Consider the following 17,396-nt stretch of genomic DNA (forward strand, 5'->3'; position numbering starts at 1 on the left):
CTGTAAATATACTAGGTTCAAAAACCCAATAAAAAACATTAAAAAAATATCCATTTTTGTGAGATAGGAATATCAAAAGACATAGAGCAAAGGTGGGTGGATGGAGCCGAGAGGTACATCAACAATGATTTAATTGAATATTGAAACAGTCTAGAGGGACTTTCTGCTCTAGCTTATGAATATTCTTTTTGAGTTAATAGGAGGGGCACTAATGCTGCGTATTCTCTTCCAGGTTAGACTGGGACTATTGGTTTATGATGGGACTCATTGGAATAGCAGTTGGGATCCTGGGATTTTTCGTACATCAGGCGATTGACACTCTTATCAAGTTGAAATGGAAGCTTATTCTACATTATATAGAGGTAAGGAACAGAAACGAAACAGTTGGTATACATGAACATGCTTTTGAATTTCTTCCCAATTTCTACTAATTGAAATAGCTTTTTTAGTTCTTAAATTATGTAATTATAGGGCTGGAAAATGCACAAAGTCCTCTCTGTTTAATTTTCCAGTTAAAGTAATTTTCCTGTTTATAAACCTTTTTAACCTAAAACACCCTGGGTGGAATTCTCCCCGCCAGCAGGTTCAATGGCAGACACATGGGAGAGAGGTTGGCAGGAGGTCCACAAATCGATTTTACACTGGTGGGAATTTCCCATGGGATATTTTGCTGTGCACAGCAGATCGCGAAACCCACTGGAGGCTGGCATGAAATTGATTTGAAATCCTGCTAACAGGATGCAGATGAAGGCCCAACACTACCACACCTGATTCTCTGCAACACCGGCGAGAAATCATGCTGGTGCAAAACACATCTGGAACAAAATGGCGTGAACAATGGTTGGAGGACACTGGCCGCCCTGAATCCTGGAACACCATGCGTGAGGGCAGCATCTACTGGTGGATCTTTTAGATTTGGTGACCTTGAGGAGGTTCATCTTCTAGTCTCAGAATGTACCTGGAGGCTCACCTGCTTTCTCAGGAAGCCCATCGTCAAGTCCATCTTCTTTTTCTGGAAGCCAATCTTCATTTTCTGAAGGTTCATCTTCATTTAATGGAAGATCATCTTCATTCTCTGGAAGCCCATTTTCATTTTCTGAAGAATCTTCTTAATTTTCTGGAGGCCCATCTTCATTTTCTGGAGGATTATCATTTTCAGGATGCCCATCTTCATTTTCTGGAATTCCATCTTCATTTTCTGGAAGTCCACCTTCTTTTACTGGAAGACCAGCTTCATTTTCTGTCGGATCATCTTCATTCTTCATTTTCTGAAAGTCCATCTTCATTTTCTGTCGGATCATCTTCATTCTTCATTTTCTGAAAGTCCATCTTCATTTTCTGAAAGTCCATCTTCATTTACTGAAAGTCCATCTTCATTTACTAAAAGTCCATCTTCATTTTCTGAAGGATCATCTTCATTTTCTGTAGGATCATCTTCATTTTCTGTAGGATCATGTTAATTTTCTGAAGTTCCTTCTTAATTTTCTGAAGTTCCATCTTCAATTTTTGAAAGTCCATCTTCATTTTCTGAAGGAGCATCTTCATTTTCTGGAGGCCCATCTTCTTTCCTTGATAATAGAACAGTGATGTTGGGCACATTTTAAATATGGTGCCGGATACGACGCAGACCACGTGCCATCAGACTGGCCTGCCATGGAATATAGTGTAAAACCCTCAGTTGCATAATTAATGATGTTGGGGCCGGATGATTGGAATGCTTTCCTGTTGGCCTCTGCAGTGGGAAACACCCCACGTTCCCACCCCGCCTTGAGACGTAGTCCCAGGATAGGAGAATTCTGCACCACATTTTGTTTTGCTATGTATGAGATGCGTTTGCTGTTTCCTATCTGTAGTCATCTCATGTCATGCCACATTTCTAGTCAAGGGGAAATAAATGGAAGACTGCTAATTAATGTTGAGATGTGTAGTGACTGGTATGTCTCTCCCTGTAATTCTCCCTTGCTGACCTCTGCTAAATGCCACATTGAAATAGCTTAGCCTAACTACAGTACAGAGTGGTCAGCAAACCCGTGTTCCTGATGGTGTATTGACTTGAAGCTCCTGTGGCCATGCCTACTCGCTCCACAAGATCATTTTCTTAAAAAATCAATTATTGATGCCTGAACGGATATCTTGAAAATTTGTGCTTTTTCTCTACTCCACAGAATAGCCAGTTTATCCTCACGTGGACCTGGCTAGTTGGAATTGGATTGGTGATGGTCACACTCTCATCTGGAGCAGTGCTGGTAAGGAATTCAGGGATGCAATTCGTTCACAACAGCCTCAAAAGGTCTTTAACAATTTGACTTGTGCAAATATGAAACATGAGCAAGCTTCATATTACACAATAATAGATCAAATGTTGCCATGGGGACCGATAATTCTATTAAATTTAACTCTTGTTACGGCACATTAGAAGAAGGGTTAGGGAAATATTGTGGATGGACCAGCAGTGAGGTGAGGAGAAGAACTAGTCTGCATAATGCATTGCACTGAGGAAAGCGCTCAAATAATCAAATCATTTTCCTATGGTCTTATACCCATCAAGTTACTTTGCCTTTATTAAAGTTAGAAAAATTGATCCATGACTGTAATAACCTGCATGTGTCCCTCCCCCAAACCCAGCTGGGGATGATTGTTCTTTTGTCCTGATTGGATTGGGAATTAACCAGCAGTTGTATAATCGGCCACCCTCTGTGGTAGCTGACAGAAAGGAGTAAGGACTTGGTAATGTGTAACCGGGCTTTATGTATGTGCTACCTCCCTGTTGACCTCAAGGTCTGCCTGTCTACTTGATTAGGATTAGTTATATTGTAAATTTTTAGTGTATCATTTAAAACATGACCACTGCAAGGATTAAAAAAGGTCCTGGAGTATGTTACAGTGCATAAAGGATAGTACAATAATTTAGCCAACATTATTTTGTATTCTGATACCTGTGCTGTCCCAGAAAGTTTTTATTAACCACAATACAAACTTGGATAAAATCACAGTTGTGCAACAATGAAGGATTCCTGTATAATTCATACAGACTGACATTATTTGTTTGGCATTTCCAGATTTTCTGCCCGTCAGGTATGCCAAGTGGCCTGCCAGAGGTGATTGGATTTTTGAATGGTGCCTCAGTCCATGGTATCTTTCACATAAAAACCCTGATTGGGACCTTAGTGTCTTGCATTTTAGCTGTAGCCTCCGGACTCTTCTGTGGACCAGAAGGACCAATGATTCATATGGGGTAAGCAGTTCATCGCTGAGATTAACGTGCCAAGGTATTGAGTTAAAACAATGAGTATGAAAATTGCTGATTTAATGATTCATCATATGACTTTAATTATTGTCAATGTCACTTACCAACTGATTATGAGATTGTATGTCTCTTGTTAACTGGGAGGGACATAATGGGTGAGATTCTTCGTCGGCTGAAATTGGAATGAGGAAACGCGATTGGGCAGAGAATCGCATGTGAGGCGACAATCGTGGCCGGTGCTGGGCGCCCGACAGAATGCCATGCTCTGGTGCCTCGACAGTGGCGTCAATGCATTCTAGTCCTCACATGCATTAAATGCCGTTACTTTATCATTGGCGGACCTGACCCGGTATTCTCCAGGGCCTCCGCGATGGTCCGCTTCCGGAAGGAGGAATTACCGACGGCGTGTTTCACTTGTGATTTTAAAAATTGGGAAACAGGCGCCGTGGCTGATGAGGGTGAGAGAGGAGGTAGGACATGTTCCCTGATGCGTGACCATGGGCTGCCAGTCCTGCCACTGGCAGGGTTGGCTGGGAGCGGGGGGGGAGGATGGTGGTCTGCCAGGACCGGGTTGGGGGGGGGGGGGGGGGGGGGGGGGGTGGAGCAATGTGGTGTGACAGACGTGACCAGGGGATGGGTTGTGTGGTCGGGGTGCCCCCTCCCTCCCCCAAACCAGGGCATCCAGGCACAGACCACCATGGCTGCGGCCTACAAGGCAGCCATCTTACTATGCACCACACTGACCACCCACTGCGGCTCATGGTTGCGCAGAATGACGCCGACCATATGGGTAATCCCACTCCAACACCTCCGCAATCCAACCCCCCGCCTCACCAAACCCACCCCACCCCCCAACCGGGCACCGCCCACCAGCGCAGCATCACGTAGTCCACCCAAGGGCACCGTCCACAGTAGATCCTACAGGTTGTCACCGGACAGGGCTGCAGAGCATACCACTGGCATGGGTAGCGCAGCCACTGGTACCACTGCCAGGAGGGATGGGTGCCTGTCAGCAGGGACGGGAGCCGGGGCCAGAGGTCCTAATAGTGTTGAGCACCGACGGGGCCAGGAGTGCGATGTGGAGGGCAGAATGCCAGGGGGAACTGCCAGTTGTGGGTATGGGGTGGAGGGAGCTGTGGGACATGCAGGGTCAGAGTCCGCAAGGCCAACCGGGGCCACCGTATTGCCCATTGGACCTGATTGGGCACGGGGGTACGCACCATGCTAACATGTCTGCTTTTCACCCACTGCAGACAATGGCTATCGAAATCTAACCAGGAATGGTGCCCTTCATCCTGGCCACTGCAGTCTTGAGGGATTCATTGAGGCTGTACGAGTAGGAGCTGTTCGGGGGAAGGAACAGGGGGGGAACCTGCCCCAGAGGAACAGGAGGCAGCCACTGAGGATGGAGAGCCAGCCGCCCAACAGTGCGAGGAGGAGGTGGAAGGAGGACACCCACTCCAGGTGGCCGTCAAGGTGACGTTTGGCCTGAATGCTTATGCCTCGGGGCCCTCCCCAGGTATCAGGCACAGACGTGCATGATGTGCAGCTCATGCTCACACACTAGCTGCACGTTCATCAAGTGAAACCCCTTTCAGTTTGTGAAGACCGACTTGTCGTGGGCCGGTGCTCGTAGGGCGAATGCATCTCGCCGATCACCCCATGGAACTGAGGAATCCTGATGATGATGGTGAACCCCGCTGCCCAGACATCCTGATGGACTCGGTCCACATTTCATTTGATATATTGTGCTGACTGGGCATACAGGGCCTCCGTAACGGCACGGATGCACCTGTGCACTGAAGTCTGCGAGCTCCCAGACGGGTCCCCACTTGGCGCCTGACAGGACCCCGTGGCACAAAAGTTCAGGGCGACCGTCACCTTGATGGCCACCTTGAGCGAGTATCCTCATCCATACCCTCGTGCATCCAGGTGCACCATAATCCAGCAGGTATTCGTGCAGCACGGTAGCATGGTGGTTAGCACAATTTCTTCACAGCTCCAGGGTCCCAGGTTTGATTCCCGGCTTGGTTCACTGTCTGTGAGGAGTCGGCACGTTCTCCCCATGTCTGTGTGTGTTTCCTCTGGGTGCTCCGGTTTCCTCCCACAATCCAAAGATGTGCAGGTTAGGTGGATTGGTCATGCTAAATTGCCCCTTGTGTCCAAAATTGCCCTCAGTGTTGGGTCGGGTTACTGGGTTATGGGGATAGGGTGGAGGTGTGGGCTTGGGTAGGGTGCTCTTTCAAAGAGCCGGTGAAGACTCGATGGGCCGAATGGCCGAATGTAAATTCTATATGCTGTACTGTCCCACTGCTCAGCCGGAGTCTGCTATGGTATGCTCAGTCTGGCAGGCCCTCAAGTGACAGGTGTTGCCAGTACACATGAGGACTCATGCAGTGCTCCTTCCATGCATGTCGCCCTACGAGCACTGGCCCAAGGCAAGCCGGTCTTCACAAATCAAAAGGGGTTCCACTCGATGAACATGCAGCTAGTGTGTGACCATGAGATGCTAATCATGCACGTTCTTGCCTGATAATCGGGCCGTGTGCACAACGCCTTCATCCTGGCACACTCGATGGTTCTGACACCTTCGAGGGGCACCCCTGTATGAGTGCTGGCTTCTATACAACAGGGATTATCCGTTGCGGTCGTGGCTGGGGATGTCTATCGCAGAGACCCACTGTAACGACACTCATGTGGCGACCTGGGGCGTGATCGGGTGGTGCCTTCAGCATCCTGAAGATGTCAGGTGTCAGATGACCCTCCAGTATAGCTCTAGGAGGATCTCCCATATTGTGGTAGCCTGCTCCGTCCTCCACAACATCACGTAGCAGAGGGGCGACGTGCCGGAGGAGGATGAACGCGTGTCTGTGTGGGCTTCAGCTGCAGCTAAAACTACAAACCACGCTGTGGAGGTACTTTAGTGGCCTGGTTGCTGAGGCCATTTTTCGATTTAACGTTAACAAAGTTAGAGAGTGGATGCCTCCATCTTGGAATGCCCTTTCCATCACTTACCTGAAAAGATAGCAAGCTACTTCTTCAGTGCTGATGGGCCATCTTTATTGAATGGCAAGCCATGTCCTCTGATTGGCCAATTTGGGAGGAATCACACCTCGTTGACTGTTCCTATAGTGCCTGGGCTTCTGTCCCCCATTTGACTATGATATTCGTGGCCTGATAGGGGAAAAATCTTGCCCCTTGTTTCGAAGTATGTGTGTGAACAGGGAAAGGCTGGTGGGTGTGGGAAAGATAAAGTAGACACAAATGTATTGGTGATCATTGTTTGCTATAATAATACAATAACCTTTATTGTCACAAGTAGGCTTACATTAACACTGCAATGAAGTTACTGTGAAAATTCCCTAGTCGTCACATTCCGGCACCTGTTCAGGTACACAGAGGGAGAATTCAGAATGTCCAAATTACCTAATAGCACGTCTTTCGGGACTTGTGGGAGCAAACTGCAGCACCTGGAGGAAACCCACACAGACATGGGGAGAACATGCAGACTCCACACATACAGTGATCCAAGCCAGGAATCAAACCTGGGACCCTGACGTTGTGAAGCCATAATGCTAACTGTGGTGAATGTGATTCACACCGGATTATAACCTGTATATACATGTGTCTATATTGTAAGTGCAGTTGCACTAACTGACCTCCAGGGGGAGTAGCTCTGGGAATGCTTGAGAGTTGTACGGGGCTTCTCCCTTGACTCCGCCCAGGACACCTCCCCCGGGAGCTGCTGTATAAAGATCAGTGCCACAGGGTCAGCCGGCCAGTTCACCGAAAGTTCAACGGCTAACAGGCTGGCTCTGTTGTAAGTATATTAAAACCACTATTCTAATCCTACAAGCACGTGTCCGTAGAATTGTTGGTTCCAATAACCACCATGCTATTGTGTTGCCCTGTACATGCAATTATATAAACATTTTCCTGAAGCAGTCAGATAAGACAAAAATCTCATTCCCTATAAGCTGCAAGAAGTCTCCAGTTGGGCTGTGTCAAATGGATCCCACTGGACATAAGACTGTAAATTAGCGCTAAATTTCCCACTTTACTGAGTCATGCTCACACTCCATCTACAATAGGCCTGACCTCTTGGGCTGGTAGATAATGTGATTTTTAACATGTATAACCTGTGCTTATTCAAGTTTCATTTGAACCTTACAGCATCAGGGGCTGTTTAGCACACTGGCTAAATCGCTGGCTTTGAAAGTAGATCCAGGCAGTCCAGCAGCACGGTTCAATTCCCGTACCAGCCTCCCCGGACAGGCGCCAGAATGTGGCGACTAGGGGCTTTTCACAGTAACTTCATTCAAGCCTACTCGTGACAGTAAGCAATTTTCAATTGTGGGTCGACACATGATCTAGAAAATTCACTCAATGCAGGTACTTTGGGTTTTAGAGGAAGCCTTATCCCTACAGTTTTTTGGGAAATAATGGGTGGGTTCCCCATTAGCTGATGCCAAAATCTGGAAATGCGATTGCGCGGAGAATAGCTTCCGACGCCAAAATCGTAGCAAGCACTGATTTGACGCCAAATCGCGATTCTTTGTCACCTCGAAAACGTCATCAATGTGTTTCATTCTGCACATCCAGTAGACAACGTTTGCATATCATTAGCGGGTCTGACGCAGTACTCTCCTGGGCTTCCGCGAATCTCCGCCTCGATGGGCCAAGTTCCTGATGCGGTGATTCATTTGTGCTTTTAAAAATCGTGAAACCGGCGTGGTGGCCGCTGAGGGAGAGTGGGGTACGGAAGGTGTTCAACATGGCCATAGTGTGCTGACATGTGTGCCACAGGCTGGGGGGCTTCTGCCAGGTCTGGGGGGAGTAGCAGGAGGTGGGCTGTGGGGTAGGGGTGGACGGGCAGGGAACACCATTGCTGCAGGCGGCAAGGCAGCCATGCAGCTGCGCACACCGCTAACAGCCCACTTTGAACCTGGTGCCACGGGTCATATAGGTGTCCCCCCCGGGCACCCCACTGCGTGCCCTCTGGCCCCAGCTGTATGGGCTTGCTCCAGCGCAACCAGTGCCATCTTGTTGGCTGGGATGAGTGTGTGTAAGGTGTGTAATGTGTCAGTGCGGATGCGGCTTGTCAGCCTCCTGGGTGTCAATCACGAACCCGGTGAATCCCGCACTGTTTTTCATTCAAATCGATTGTGTTCCACACGGCACAGGTGCTAGCCCCTTAATAGTGGCAGGTGCAGTGCCAATTTTTCTGTTGTGAAAGTCCACGGATTTTCTGTTGGCTTCAACACTTGAGGCTGGATTCTCCGACTCTGTGGCTATGTCCACAGGATCCGCCTGGTCATAGGGCCAAAATGTCAGCGACACCCCTGCAGCGATGCTCCACCCAGTGGGGAGCTAGCAGCCGTGCCACCTGCCAATACGGACGCAGAATGGCCGGGTCCGTGGCTACGCATGAGCACGGCGGCGGCCAGTGGCGGCCGTGCCGTGCAACATGGCACCGGCCGCGCGCGGACATGTCCTGCCTAAAGCTGCCACCTTGTAATCCCTCTCATCACCCCGGACCACCCCCCATATGTCCCCTCAGACCCCGCCGAAGCTCCCTCTGCCAATGGAATGGCTCCCCCCCCCCTGACTGTGGCAGTGCTGGACACAGTCCGCAGCAGCCGCTACGTGAGGTCCCGGAAAAGTGAGAGACCACGCGCCCCACGCCATTGGGGACTCGGCCCATTGGGGGCAGAGCATCAGAGGAGGAGCTTCAGAAAAACGGCGCCGCACCCGACTCCGGCGTAAAAATGGATTCTCCGGCCAATCGTCGAACGCGATTTTGGCGTCGGTGATCGGAGAGCCCCGCCCTTAGTCTCAGAAACTGAGAATCCCACCCAATACGTGTATTTAACGTGTTTCACTCGATTCAACAGGCCGTGATTTGGTGAGGGTTTATAGCTGCAGAAGCTATAAAAATTAACACTTGTGAAAAATAGGTACTGGTAGTTGTAGTTAAAGAATATTGTTAGGACATTGTAACGGGAATGTTTACTCTGCAATGCTATACATCAGTCAGGTAGTTTTTGATGTCCCTTCTGAATGCCAAAAGTGAAAAAGATTACATTTCCCATAACTGGCATCTCTCACCTTGGTCTGTGTATTCAAAACAAATGAGGTGAATAAATGAAATATACACACAACAAAGTGAAGTATTTCCCTGACATGTGTTTTAAACAATAACAGTAAAAGATATTTCTGCTTTTTAGCATGTGCTGACATAGACTATTCTGCACTCAAACGTGTAAGTGTGTGCAGGTAATCTAAAATACAAGCCAAGTGCATTGAGGTTTCTCCATTTTCTTTACAAAGATGCAATTTGCAACTGTGGAGATTTTGCATTCTACATGAGATGGGAAGGGGCAGGGGCTGGTGGTGAATTTCCACATGGATACTCCCATTTATTCATCATGTGCCATTATACAAAGCAAACCTGATGCTGCCTGCAAATTTGAATAATTTCTGTGTGCAGCCAATCAGGGGGCCTAAAATTGTAATTTGGTGGCACCAATTAAAGCTATCCTTCACTATTTAAAGCTCACTGACCCCCTTAAAGTTGGGGGTAGAGGAGGGGGTGGATTGTAGCTGCAGTAGGAAGTGAATCTGGTCTTGGAAACAATGAGGAATGGCATAATATTGGAGAGAGTTTTTCAGATACAACAGAGGCATTGGTTGAAGAGATAGGGAGTAGGAGAAATGTCTGAAAATCACTGGGGCTGTGAGGCGATCCAGACACATTATCAAAAGGCAGGAAGCAGATAGCTATGGGGGTCAAAGCCGGGAGTCAAGCATCCTTGACATCAATGCAGAATTGCAAAACATTCCGTGACCTTGCACAAGTGATCTAAGTCAGTGAATGCACCTTCAGATGCATTTTACCAACTGCATCACAAACTACAGGCAATCCCCAATTCACTGAAGGGACACAAAAGTATGGCTACAGAGAAGTCAGATAAGAATTTCAATGGGACAAACTACAAAAGAAAACTGATGCATATGCACAACTAATTGCTTGGTGCATTGGGAAACCTTATACAAATCTTGTGTTCAATGTCTAGAAGTTTAGCACAGGATATTGCACAGAGCTTGGAGACAATCCTTTCCACCATGTAAGTGATGACCATTTGCAAATTTGCGGACTCCACTATTGCAGAATCACAGAATACTACATTGCAGAAGAGGCCCTTTGGCCCATCTAGTCTGCACCGATGCATGAAAGGCCCTGACCTGCCCACCTAATCCACCTGCCCGCCTTGCCAGCACTTGGCCCATAGCTTTGAATGTTACGGCGTGCCAAGTACTCATCCAGGTACTTTATAAAGGATGTGAGGCATCCTGCCTGTTCCTCCCTCCCAGGCAGTACATTCCAGACCATCACCACTCTCTGGATAAAAAAGCTTTTCCTCAAATCCCTCCTCAACATCCCACCCCCTCACTATGAACTTGTGTCCCCTCGTAACTGACCCTTCAATTAAGGGGAACAGCTGCTCCCTATCCACCCTGTCCATGCCTCTCATAATCCTGTACACCTTTATCAGGTCACCCCTCAGCCTTCTCTGCTCCAGACAAAACAACCCAAACCTATCCAACCACTCTTTCTAACTTAAATGTTCCATCCCAGGCAGCTTTCTGGTGAATCGTCTCTGCACCCCCTCCAGTACAATCACATCCTTCCAAAATTGTGGCGACCAGAACTGCACACAGTATTCTAGCTGTGGCCTCACCAAAGTTCTATACAGCTCCATCATGACGGTCCTTCTTTTGTAATCTATGTCATGATTGATAAAAGCGAGTGTCCCATATGCCTTTTCACCACCCTATTAACCTGCCCTTCTGCCTTCAGAGATCTATGGACAAACATGCCCAGGTCCCTTGGTTCTTTGGAACTTCCCTGTGTCAGACCTTTTATAGTGTACTTCCTTGAACAGGCGACAGAATGTGGTGACTAGGGGCTTTTCACAGTAATTTCACACTTGTGACAATAAAAGGTTACTTTTATTATTATTATTATTGTCAAATTACTCCTTCCAAAGTGTATCACCACACAGTTTTCAGGGTTAATTCCATCTGCCTCTTATCCTCCCATTTGACCGTTTATATCTTCTTGTAGCGCAAGACACTCAACCTCACTGTTAACCACCCGGCCAATCCTTGTGTCCCTGCCTCTCCAAGTGGAGATAGATTGTCTCCTTCAGAATCTTCTCCAGTAGTTTCCCAACCACTGTTGTGAGACTCACTGGTCTGTAGTTCCCTGGCCTGTCTCTACAACCTTTCTCAAATAGTGGGACCACATTAGATGTTCTCCCATCCTCTGGCACCTCTCCCGTGGCAAGAGAGGAATTAAAAATTTGGGTCAGAGCCTCTCTCACCTCCCATAGCAGCCTGGGACACAGGCGACACGATAGCACAGTGGTTAGCACTGTTGCTTCACAGCTTCAGGGACCCAAGTTCGATTCCCGACTTGGGTCACTGTCTGTGCAGAGTCTGTACGTTCTCCCCGTGTCTGCGTGGGTTTCCTCCGGGTGCTCTGGTTCCTCCCTAAAGACCTGAAAGACAGCTTGTTAGGTGAATTGGACATTCTAAATTCTCCCTCAGTGTACCTGAACAGGTGCCGGAGTGCGGTGACTAGGGGCTTTTCACAGTAACTTCATTGCAGTGTTAATGCACGCCTACTTGCGACACTAATAAAGATTGTTAATTCATGCGGACCCGTAGATTTGTCCACTTTTAAGCCTGCCAATACCTCCAATACCTTGTCACTCCCGATGACAATTTGCTCAAGAACCTCACATCTCTCTCCCCGAGTTCCATAACTACCTCCTCATTCTCTTGGGTGAAGCAGATGTGAAATATTCGTTCAACACCCAACCAATGTTCTCTGATTCCACCCACGGATTTCTCCCTTGGTCCTTAATAGACCCGACTCTGTTCCAAAGTGTATCACCACACAGTTTTCAGGGTTAATTCCATCTGCCTCTTATCCTCCCATTTGACCGTTTATATCTTCTTGTAGCGCAAGACACTCAATCTCACTGTTAACCACCCGGCCAATCCTTGTGTCCCTGCCTCTCCTCTATCCTCTTCCCATTGATATAATTATAGAATATCCTGGGACTTTCCCTACTTTTGCCAGCCAGAGCTTTCTCATATCCCTTTAAGCTCCTGCACTTTCTGTACTGCACTAATGCCTCTGCAGACTTGCTCCCCTTATACTTGTTAAAAGCCTCTCTTCTCCTTCTTATTGTATTCTGAATGTCTCTGGTCATCCATGGTTCTCTCGGTTTGTTACACCTTCCTGTTACTCTAAAGGGACCATATTGGGCCTGTACCCTCCCAATATCATCTTTGAAACCACCCCCCCCCCATTGCCCTTCTATAGCTGTTTCCACAAGTAACTCTTTCCACTCGACCTTGGCCAGATCCTGCCTTGTTTTGTTAAAATCTACTCTCCCCAAAACCAAAACCTTTTTTGCAACTTATGTATTTCTTTGTCCATAACAAATTTAAATTGAACCGTGTTGTGCTCGCTATCACTAAAATGCTCCCCATCAGCACATCAACCACCTGTTCGGCTTCATCCCCAGCACTGCACCATCCCTTGTTGGATCCTCTACATATTGAGATAAAAGGTTCTCTTTTATACATTCTAAGAACTCAACCCCATCTAAACCCTTAACATGATGGCTATCCCAATTAATTTTGGGAAGGTTGAAATCACCTAATATGATTACTCCCCTATCGATCCCGGCCCCGGGTCACTCTCCGTGTGGAGTTTGCACATTCTCCCTGTGTCTGTGTGGATCTCACTCCCACAACCCTGTTTAGCACAGGGCTAAATCGCTGGCTTTGAAAGCAGACCACGCAGGTCAACAGCACGGTTCAATTCCCGTAACAGCCTCCCCGTATAGGCGCCGGAATGTGGTGACTAGGGGCTTTTCACAGTAACTTCATTTGAAGCCTACTCGTGACAATAAGCGATTTTCATTTCATATGCAAGGTAGGTGGATTGGCCACACTAAATTGCCCATTAATTTGAAAAAAAAAGAGACTTGTGTACTTTGAATTTTTTTTTTTAAATTGCCCTCTTATTATTTTTACACAACTCCACGAATTGCGCATATATTTGCTTCTCAATTTCCCACTGAATGGGCGGCACGGTGGCGCAGTGGTTAGCACTACTGCCTACAGCGCTGAAGACCCAGCCCTGGGTCACTGTCCGTGTGGAGTTTGCACATTCTCCCCGTGTCTGCGTGGGTTTCACCCCCACAACCCAATGATTTGCAGGGTAGGTGGATTGGCCATACTAAATTGCCCCTTAATTACAAAAAAGTAATTGGGTACTCTAAATTTAGAAAAATAAATTTCCCATTGACTATCTTGGGTCTATAATAAACACCTCGCAACATAGCTGACCCTTTTTCATTCACAAGCTCTACCCACAAAGCTTCATATGATGCCCCCTTGAAGATATTGGGCGGAATTCTCCTGTCGCCGACGCTGAAATTGTGTTTGGAGATTGGCCAGTGAATCAAAGTTTATGACCAAATCTGGGGCGGCACCGCTTTCGCGATGCTCCGCGCCCTCCAAAATGAGGCATCGACGACCACAGGACATTGCCTGAGGCCCGCCCTCGATGCTCCGCCCCCGACCTGCGAGTTGCCAACGGCATGGGTCTTTCATCATCTCATCTGTCAGGAACTTGGCGTGGCGGCTGTGGACCCAGTCCAATGCCGCCACAGTCGGGGGAGGACCGATCCATTGGAAAGGGGGACTTTGCCAGGGGCTGGGGGCACTGTGGGGTGTGGTCCGGGACGCGCGAGCCAGCCAAAGAGGTGGGCACAGTTTTGCAGGCTGGGTCTGCGAGCGACCAGCGCCATGTTGCACGCCGGGGCCACTGCAGGCCGCCGCTATGTGCATACGCGGCCACAGACCCGGCAATTCCCCGGGCCATATCGGTAGCTAGAACTCTACGCTGCCTTGATGATAGCCCCCAGCCAAACAGAGGATCGGTGGCTGTTTTACGCCATTTATTCTGTTGTAAAATGCTACCATTCCCACGTCGACGTGGGGCCATAGCCTCAAAATCAGAGAATCCAGCCCATCATCTTTCCTTACTGCAGCAACTGACTCCTTAACTAATAATGCAATGCCTCCTCCTCTTTTACCCCCTCCTCTGTCTTGCCTAAAGATTCAGAGTAGTTGAGCTAACAATCCTGTCCCTCACTCAACCATGTCGCTTTGATAGCTATTATATCATAATTACATGTGTCAGGGCAACACAGCGGCGCAGTGGTTAGCATTGCTGCCTCACGGCGCCAAGGTCCCAGGTTCAATCCTGTCCATGTGGAGTTTGCACATTATCCCTGTGTTTGCGTGGGTTTCGCCCCACAACCCAAAACATTGTGCAGGGAAGGTGGATTGATCATGCTAAATTGGCCCTCAATTGGAAAAAATTAATTGGATACTCTAAAATTAAAAAAAAAAAAAATTACACGTGTCAATCATCGCTCTTAATTCATCCGTTTTACCTTTAATACTCCTGGCATTAAAGTAGAGGCCATCCAGCCTTGTCTTACTCCCTTGAAATTTACTACAACTGTATTCCCTTTGACCTGATTGATTTTCTATGTTATACTTGATGTGTTGGGTATGCTGGGTCTATGTGGACTGTGTTTGATGCAGTGTGGAGAGAGACAGGCTTCCAACACTTGATGAGATGCAACACAATTTTATTTAACATTTAACTATATTACATGTTAACTGTGGGTTGACACTATGCTGATTTGACTGGAGACCTGAGACTAGCCTGACCAGACTAACTGACTACCACATGCTGTTTGCACTGGCTGCTGCTCACGAGCTGACTGTCTCAGAGGCTGGATCCCCGAGAGAGCGGGAAAACTGGCGCCCTCTGGCTTTATAGTTATTAGAACAGTACAGCACAGAACAGGCCCTTCGGCCCTTGATGTTGTGCCGAGCAATGATCACCCTACTTAAACCCACGTAACCCGTATACCCATAACCCAACAATCCCCCCATTAACCTTACACTACGGGCAATTTATCATGGCCAATCCACCTAACCCGCACATCTTTGGACTGTGGGGGGAAACCGGAGCACCCGGAGGAAACCCACGCACACACGGGGAGGACGTGCAGACTCCACACAGACAGTGACCCAGCCGGGAATCGAACCTGGGACCCTGGAGCTGTGAAGCATTGATGCTAACCACCATGCTACCGTGAGGCCCCTAAAGTTATTGTGTCCTGTCTGGTGATTGGCTGCTGTGTTCTGTGTGCTCACTGGTCATCCTGTGTGTCAATCACTGCCTGTCTGCACTCCATCATATACATGGATGTATAGTATGACATCTCACCCCCTTTTTTAAAAAGATTGTGTTCAGGTAATAAATATTGAGGTGCGTGTACGTGAAGATGTGTACATGTACTTGACTATATAGATAATATGCTAACTTATATACATGGGAAGGTGTCGCTAGTGCAGATATAGGGCAGATAAAGCAGTAAAAAAATGATATGTACAGATGTCAAAACAATGAGACAACAAGATTATGCAACATTCAGTCTATAAGTTTAGTCTCTCTGGCGGGCGACGAATTGGTTGACTGAATGAGCATTTGGCTCTGTTGAGTCGGAGGCTATGCTCGTAGATCCTGTGGAACACCCGCTTGAGGCAATCAATGTGTTCATGAGGAGTTCTGGACCAGATTATGACATTGTCGACGTACACTCGCAACCCATCGATGCCCTCCATCATTTGTTCCATTATGCGGTGAAATACCTCTGAGGCAGAGATGATGCCAAAGGGCATTCGGTTGTAGCAGTAGTGACCGAACGGGCTATTGAATGTGCACAGCTTGCGACTTGACGTGTCCAGCTGTATTTGCCAGGACCTCTTGGAGGCGTCCAGCTTCGTAAAGAATTTGGCATGAGCCATCTCGCTGGTTAACTCCTCTCAGTTTGGTATCGGGTAATGTTCCCTCATGATGTTGCGGTTTATGTCTTTGGGGTTGATACAGATTCGAAGCTCCCCTGAAGGCTTCTTGACGCAGACCATGGAGCTTACCTAGTCTGTGGGTTCTGTGACCTTTGATATGATGCCCTGGTTCTGGAGGTCCTGCAACTGCTGCTTGAGGCGGTCCTTGAGGGGTGCCGGCACCCGACGTGGTGCGTGAACCACAGGGGTGGCGTTTGGTTTCAGCAGCATTTTGTATCAGTATGGGAGTGTGCCCATACCGTCGAACACGCTATGGTACTGCGCTATAATGTCATCTATTTGAGCCTGGAAATTTTCATCAGGTGAGACCGTCGCCTGTGAGGATGATCTGGTGTGGACTCGTTGAACCAGGTTTAGGAGTTTGCAGGCCCGAGCACCAAGCAGGGATGTTCTGTCAGGTCCTACGATCTCAAATCGCAGCGTCGCTTTCAATGACCTATTGGATACTCCAAGTTGGCATGAGCCACTGGCAGCAATGGCATTGCCATTGTAGTCGAGGAGCTGGCAGGCCGGTGGAAGAATGCTTGGTCTGACGCGGATGGTGTCGAGGTCGGATTTTGAAATGAGGTTTGCTGAAGCGCCGGTGTCCAGCTTGAAACGGATGCCAGCCTTGTTAACTGTGAGGACAGCATACCACTCGTCGTCCAGATCAACGCTCAGGATTGGGAGGTGCTTAACCATCTTTGAGAAAGGCAGGGCATGCTTAGTAATGATGCACACACGGAATGGTGATTTGAGGCACTCGCCGTCAGGATCTGGTGGGCTGTCGGATTCAGAGTCTGTCACGCTCTGTTGTATCGAACGGACGCTTCTGTGCCGTGGCTGGGATCGCTGGATGTTGGGCAGTGGAGCAGATCTGCAAAGGGCTGCGTAGTGGCCAAGCTTGCCACACTGGAGACAGCGTCGTGATTTTGCTGGATATTGCCGCTTTAAATGGGCGGAGCCACAATTAGGATAGGTCATGACGCCGACGTCAGCGCGTTCCGTACGCCAACGCGCATGCGCAGTGCAGTCGAATGATGTACGTGCCTGTGCAGGCTGGTCGTCGGTCTCGCCGTCCCCTCGGTCGTGGCGCGCATGCGCTGGAGTCCGGGAAAAGCGCACAAAATGGCCA

General features: G+C 48.4%; 1 protein-coding gene across 1 annotated transcript in view; it reads left to right on the top strand.

Annotated features, from left to right (window-relative positions):
* Positions 1 to 17,396, top strand: part of LOC119972934 (chloride channel protein C-like) — a 161,809-nt gene that overhangs the window by 32,952 nt on the left and 111,461 nt on the right. The window contains exons 2-4 of the mRNA XM_038810469.1: positions 233 to 362; positions 2,166 to 2,246; positions 3,060 to 3,235. Coding sequence (XP_038666397.1) covers positions 233 to 362; positions 2,166 to 2,246; positions 3,060 to 3,235 — 387 coding nt within the window. The remainder of the gene's footprint in view (positions 1 to 232; positions 363 to 2,165; positions 2,247 to 3,059; positions 3,236 to 17,396) is intronic.

The sequence above is a fragment of the Scyliorhinus canicula genome, chromosome 10 (assembly GCF_902713615.1).
Source record: "Scyliorhinus canicula chromosome 10, sScyCan1.1, whole genome shotgun sequence".
Lineage (NCBI taxonomy): Eukaryota > Metazoa > Chordata > Chondrichthyes > Carcharhiniformes > Scyliorhinidae > Scyliorhinus > Scyliorhinus canicula.